General features: G+C 37.7%; 1 protein-coding gene across 1 annotated transcript in view; it reads left to right on the top strand.

The window, feature by feature from the left end:
• LOC149131700 (uncharacterized) overlaps window positions 1-6,702 on the top strand; it is an 8,247-nt gene extending 1,545 nt beyond the window's left edge. Inside the window, exons 2-4 of the mRNA XM_089338438.1 lie at window positions 1,048-1,099; window positions 1,999-2,073; window positions 5,897-6,702. Of these exons, the coding sequence (XP_089194564.1) occupies window positions 1,048-1,099; window positions 1,999-2,073; window positions 5,897-6,393 (624 nt within the window). The 3' untranslated portion in view covers window positions 6,394-6,702. The remainder of the gene's footprint in view (window positions 1-1,047; window positions 1,100-1,998; window positions 2,074-5,896) is intronic.
• Window positions 6,703-7,167: the final 465 nt, after the last annotated feature.

Here is a 7,167-nt window from a genome sequence, read left to right as displayed (position 1 = left end):
AAAGGCCATGGCTAGGTTATCTCAAATTAGGTGGACACTGCTCTGGTACACGATAAACTTTGCCGTATGATAGTAACAGCATGGAGATCTGCAAGTGCATCTAATTTTATTTCTATTATCGTACTATTTCCCTCGTATCGGAGAGAGAATACTAAATACATTTAGGAATATAATAAAATGCTTTTTATGAGGGGACTTGTCAGAGGGATCATGTAACCAGTTTATATAGCACCAGTATAAAGAATATTTAATCCCCAGATCTTTCGTATGCATTATTTCAATCGCTTACAATATATTTGCCTGCCATTCTTCAGACTAACATTTCTGATAAACGGTGAACGCTTGTTGAGGTTTAAGTATTGGTGAAGATTATTCGGCAATACTAGGAATATCAGAACCTATTGTCGTTCTCATGGATAAACACACTAAACAAAAGCAAGGCAACAGAGACTTAGCATCAATTCAAACAACTTTTAATTACTACATCATATATTCAGTTGACAGTTTCTTCTAAGCACCCAGTGAAAATACCCAACGACGTATTAGGCGAACTTACAGGAGCAGTTGGTTAAGAGCTGCCTTGAAATTTTCATTGACTAGTGAACAGAGGTATATAATCGGAGAATTTGCACATCACTACCGCAATAGAGCATCAGAAACATAGCAGTGCATACGTCAGGAGAAAATCATGCACAACTGCATTTATAGAAACAATCAAATGAACAGAAATTTAAACTATAAATTTAGTCTACTTTTGACAAACATCAGAGCTATTAGCTCTCATTGTGTCGAATTTACTTCTGTGATACAAGAGCATAAAATAAAGAGAAACCCGATGAATAAACGAGCTACAAATGCGAGTAAACCGCCTAAATGTAATAAAAAGTTATGGATTTGATTGAATAGTCAATATCTATGTCACCCACATCGTCATAAGAAGCAGTTCGAATATGTCATCATTGTACTGACTTGTTATAGCTTTTATCCGGTAATAAATATTCTGAAGTTCTATTTGTATGATGTTATTTCTGTTTTTCTTTTCCACAGAAACGTTTTCTCTCCAAGAAATCTCTCGATGATAAACCTGTTAACACACCAAGTAAGAAATAATTTTAAAACATACCAAAGTGTCAAGAGAAAAAATGACAAGAAAAGTTTAAGTTTCAAATTAAATATTATCAAATATTCAGTGTTAACCTCTACAGTATTTATCTTAAACCATTTAACTGTGTCACCCTTCCTACTGACATCCAATCTCATCTGTGTTGAATTGGTTCTCCTCCATCGGTGTCTTTACATTTGCATCCTCCTCGCTCCAACAACAAAAGTTGTAAGTTTATTGCCGGTTTTACCGGCTTTGGGTGGATACTGCATTATACTTTATGAATGGGCCTCTCGGTTTAAAATCCGGACGCCACTCTTCTTAGCCCGGTCGACGGACGATGCTGTATGGCTATTCTTGTGAATACTGTTTATATTGTAGATTTCATGACCTTATTGACTTCAAGCATCAGTCTGAGATTTTTGTTTGACCGGCGAATACTCGAGTCGGACTCTAAGAATTGATAATGATGCGTGAATATCTGTTCAAGTGCAATTTCAACATTATCACATTGTTAAATACATATTTTCATATCCAAGTTTACATTCATACATCCTTCATAGAATAAAGAATTACTCGTTCAGAAATGGTACTTTTAAAGATAAATCTCACAATTCTTTCACAACAACGTCACAATAGATTCAATATGAAACTGCTTCGTTCCTTCCTTCGTTCCAATGTATCCTTATCGAATCCCGTCGAGGTATTAATTCATATAATTCTTTCTTTCTTTGACTTCTTTCTCTCTCAACTTTCTGCCGTCTCTATCAATTCCTTCTTTGCTCTCTTCCAAGTTATTCTATCCCAAATTCCATAACATTGAACCAAGAACTTCTCTTGTAGAGGTTTCACCCATTATTTCTAATAAACTACATTGTTTCATTTCAATTCCACAGGACCCGGTCTCGGATCACTGTATACCCGGTGGGGTAGAACAAGCTGTCCACCTTCGTCAGGTATTGTGTATGATGGTTAGTAGATTCCCTACTTCTATTCCCTTTCACCTTTTTCCTCTCTTTCTTTCTCTCTCTTTCTCTTCCTCACACTCTGTCTCTCTTTCTTTCTCACACACATTGACGGTCATACTCTTTCTCACAAACTCTCTTTATCACTCTTTCCCTCCCTCTCCTTCTGTTTCGTAGACACGCGTATTCGCTTATAGTGCATCACATTGTTAAAAAACGCAATGACAGCAAATGCTGGCTAACTTAAATGGTAAACGGTCATTACAGTGACAACAGGTCGTAAATAGAGACTGAAATAAACACAGAATGTTCAACGTGGAGTAAACACCCCACATATTCTAATTCATAAGCATAAGCAACTAATGACTGTATTTATTGACTAGAAACATAAAGAGAGTGTAAATATTAGTAAAGGATTGACTTGCGACGTCTCTTCTCCGCCTCGCTCAACTTGACCTATTCCTTAAACGATTATCCATCTACAGATCCCCTAATCTCTCTGTGTATCGTCATAATGCGATTCCACTTCTTTCATTCCGAACCAACTACCTCCTACCTCTTTCGTAATCGAGATCACATACTTTAAGCTTGTTCGTAATCTGTTTAAGAATGGATTCTACCGCTCTGTAAACCGTAGAAGTTCTCTCTAGTACTTTCCGATCTGGCTTTCCATTCGTCCTAAACGTTATTGCCCTCACTTAACCTGACAATTGTTCCATGATCATAACGAGTATATGTTTATATATAAAGTGGACATTTAATGTGCTAGAAGAAGATCACATGTTGTGTCTACTAAGACCTAATAGTTCTCAAAAGAAATTCAGCGAAATACCAAACCGTATGCGAGCAAGACAGTGAAAATTACATACATAAAATTAAAACATTGTTATTCGTCGACCAGTTTCGGAATTAAAATTGTCTTACCGAGAATATCTGTCCTTCTTCAGCACGAACTGCAAGTCAATTATAATTCTCAGAATCTCATACAAACTGTTCACCCCTAGAGGCAAACGTGTATATGGTTCTGCTAGTTACAACGTAATGGTAAAAATCAAATGTCTTCGTTTTGGCGCGCTAATTCCGGAAATATGTCTGCAGAAAATGGTTACTGCGTAGCATATATCCAATTTGAGAACTTGGTTATGGTTAATCAAATTAAAACGTTGTAATTAACAGAACCATATACACGTTCGCCTCTAGGGGTTGCACAAACTCCTTCCTTTCTCAAACTAGTGACACCCGCACACAGACATCGAAACCCATCATAATTCACTTCAAAACCACAAATACCTACCCGAAAACATACCACATATGCATATATATTAAAACTATGTCCACGCAGAACTTCGAACTTATTTATTTATTTATTTATTTATGTGTTTCAGCCAAGTGGCTGCGGTCATGCTGGTGCACCACCGCGATTTCATACAGCAACACACACCTTACACTCACACAAAAACTAACTTTAACACATACATCGCACACATGATAACAGACAATATACACACATAGCTTACACACGCACGCGCATGCACGCACACTCATACACACATGCGAACATACATATGTACTCATAGTTTAAGCACACACACACACACACACACAAACGCACACATAAATACAACTTATGCAGACATATACAGATATCCAAACACCCAAACATACCCATTGCTTATACAAACGCACGCGCACACACACACACACACACACACACACACACAGACACACACACAAACACACACACACACACACACGCGCACACACACACGCACGCGCGCACACACACACACACACAAACACACACACACGCTCGCTCTCTCTCTCTCTCTCTCTCTCTCTCCTCACACTCACAGGCATTACCACACCTACAGGAATCTTACCTGTGTGTATGTTTACATTCGCAATCTTAAAGTTGAAATTTCTTTTTTAGTCTGATTATACAACTTTTCATATAAAACTTTGGTTTATATTTTAGTATTTTTTCTTATTATTTCAAGGTGTGACTGGTGGACAACTGTATCACAATTCTGGTGGTGGAAGTAATCTCTTATGTCTACCTAACGATCCCATTTGGGCGAATTATACTAGAGATCGAAGCAGGTGCTACCATATATGGGACTGAATATCAAATATCCGAATACAACACTAACATCTTTTCATTTGCTAACGCTAAAACTCTTCATGATCACAATGTTCCGTGCGCTGTCTGTTTGACGCGACAACCTGCTGTTGTTATGATGTTACCAGCCAGGACAATGTGTTACCCTGGTTGGACAGCTGAGTATTCAGGATATTTGATGGCCGAATATCAAGGACATAAGGGCAGACATGACTACTTGTGCGTGGATCATGCACCAGAAGCAGATCCCGCGGGTTACAGAAACGAAGATGGAGCTTTACTGTATTTTGTTCAGGCTATTTGTGGTTCATTGCCATGTCCACCGTATGTCAATGGTCAAGAATTAACCTGCGTTGTATGCAGTAAATATTGAATTAAACTTACGTTTCTATATGAAAATTTATGTCGGCGAATTATAAAATATAATATAATAAACCAACATATACGTTTCGCAGTATTTTATCCAAGTTATATTTGTCGTTAAATAAATTGTTGGACAAGTTTTCGTTGAAATAAAATGGTGATTCGTTTAAATGTATGTTTTACTCCGTCTTAAAATGTAAACAACCCCCAAATGAAGAACCACCCTTTCATGCTCAATCTTGAAAACACGATAAAAGCTTATATCTAACATCACTAAAGCATTATGGTTTAATAAAAAAAATATACTCCCATACGTACCATTGTAACTACAATCGATACCATTAAAGCTCTGCATTCCAATCACAGCTCTCATCTAATGAAGGATATTTGATATCTACTGAAGAAATACCACAAGACGCTGACGTCCTCCGATTAACTATTTTCAACGTACATTCATATATTCGCGCTCTTCTACAAATCACACACAGCCTCGCGTCACATTACATACACAGCCTCTCATCGTTCCCAGAAAATTGATGTGCCAGGAAATATGACTACACTTCAGGAACAGCATCAACCGAATCTACTGCGACACCACAAAACATCCTTCAAGCTTGTTCGTAATCTGCTTAAGAATAGATTCTACCGCTCAGTAAACCCTAGAAGCAATCTCTAGTACTTTCCGATCTTGCTTTCCATTCGTCCTAAACGTTACTGCCCTCACTTAACCTGACAATTGTTCCACCTATTCCCGTATTGTATCAAATGAAGTCTAGATGATCATAACGAGTATGTAGGCGTCACTCGTCCGAGATTAAGCAATACGTTTAGACACCCACTAAGTTATGTCCGACTAAACGACGTATAATCATCTTCCGCCCACCAGTTCTCTCCATATCATCGTCTCTGGACTTTTCCTATACAAATCTTCTCCTGTGTTACAGTTCAAACATAAACAACATATTTTCCATTTCGGAAAACACAGCTACACATACATCGCGCACATGATAACAGACAATATACACACATAGCTTACACACGCATGCGCGTGCACGCACACTCATACACACACACGCACACACAAACACACACACAAGCACACACAAACACACACACACACACACACACTCTCTCTCTCTCTCTCTCTCTCTCTCTCTCTCTCTCTCTCTCTCTCTCTCTCTCTCTCTCTCCTCACACATACAGGCATTACCACACATACACAAATCTTACCTGTGTGTATGTTTACATTCGCAATATTAAAGTTGAAAGTTCTTTTTCAGTCTGCTTATACAACTTTTCATATAAATCTTTGGTTTATATTTTAGTATTTTTTCTTATTATTTCAAGGTGTGACTGGTGGACAACTGTTTGACAATACTGGTGGTGGAAGTAATCTCTTATGTCTACCTAACGATCCTATTTGGGCGAATTATACTACAAACGTCGAGGCAAGTGCTACCATATATGGGACTGAATATGAAATATCCCAATACAACACTAACATCTTTTCATTTGCTAACGCTAAAACTCTTCATGATCACAATGTTCCGTGCGCTGTCTGTTTGACGCGACAACCTGCTGTTGTTATGATGTTACCAGGCAGGACACAGTGTTACCCCGGTTGGACAGCTGAGTATTCGGGATATTTGATGACAGCCAACAACAATCATAAGGGCAGAGAGGAATATGTGTGCGTGGATCGTGCACCAGAAGCAGATCCCGCGGGTTACAGAAACGAAGAAGGAGCTTTACTGTATTTTGTTCAGGCTATTTGTGGTTCATTGCCATGTCCACCGTATGTCAATGGTCAAGAATTAACCTGCGTTGTGTGCAGTAAATATTGAATTAAATTTACATTCGTTTCTATATGAAGATTTATGTCGGCGAATTATAAAATATAATATAATAAACCAACATATACGTTTCTTGTAATTGTGTTTCGCAGTATTTTATCCAAGTTATATTTGTCGTTAAATAAATTGTTGGACAAGTTTTCAGAAAATATTCAAAACGAAACAAAAGAGACGTCATAGAATTTGACAAATAGCTTAACAGAACAATGAAATCTTCAGAGAATAATTCTAGAATACATTGTATGTGGTTCAGTTTATAAATTTAAATGTTGAAATAAAATGGTGATTCGTTTAAATGTATGTTGTACTCCGTCTTAAAATGTAAACAACCCCCAAATGAAGAACCACCCTTTCATGCTCAATCTTGAAAACACGATAAAAGCTTATATCTAACATCACTAAAGCATTATGGTTTAATAATAAAAGAATATACTCCCTTACGGCCCATTGTAACTACAATCGATACCATTAAAGCTCTGCATTCCAATCACAGCTCTCATCTAATGAAGGATATTTGATATCTACTGAAGAAATACCACAAGACGCTGACGTCCTCCGATTAACTATTTTCAACGTACATTCATATATTCGCGCTCTTCTACAAATCACACACAGCCTCGCGTCACATTACATACACAGCCTCTCATCGTTCCCAGAAAATTGATGTGCCAGGAAATATGACTACACTTCAGGAACAGCATCAACCGAATCTACTGCAACACCACAAAATATCAAGTTCAACAGATTATCCCCCTCTCTAACATA

This window comes from Octopus bimaculoides, chromosome 20 (genome assembly GCF_046866305.1).
Source record: "Octopus bimaculoides isolate indiv1 chromosome 20, ASM4686630v1, whole genome shotgun sequence".
Classification (NCBI taxonomy): domain Eukaryota; kingdom Metazoa; phylum Mollusca; class Cephalopoda; order Octopoda; family Octopodidae; genus Octopus; species Octopus bimaculoides.
The sequence above is the reverse complement of the archived record's forward strand: the minus strand, read 5'-3'. Positions and strand labels throughout refer to the sequence as shown.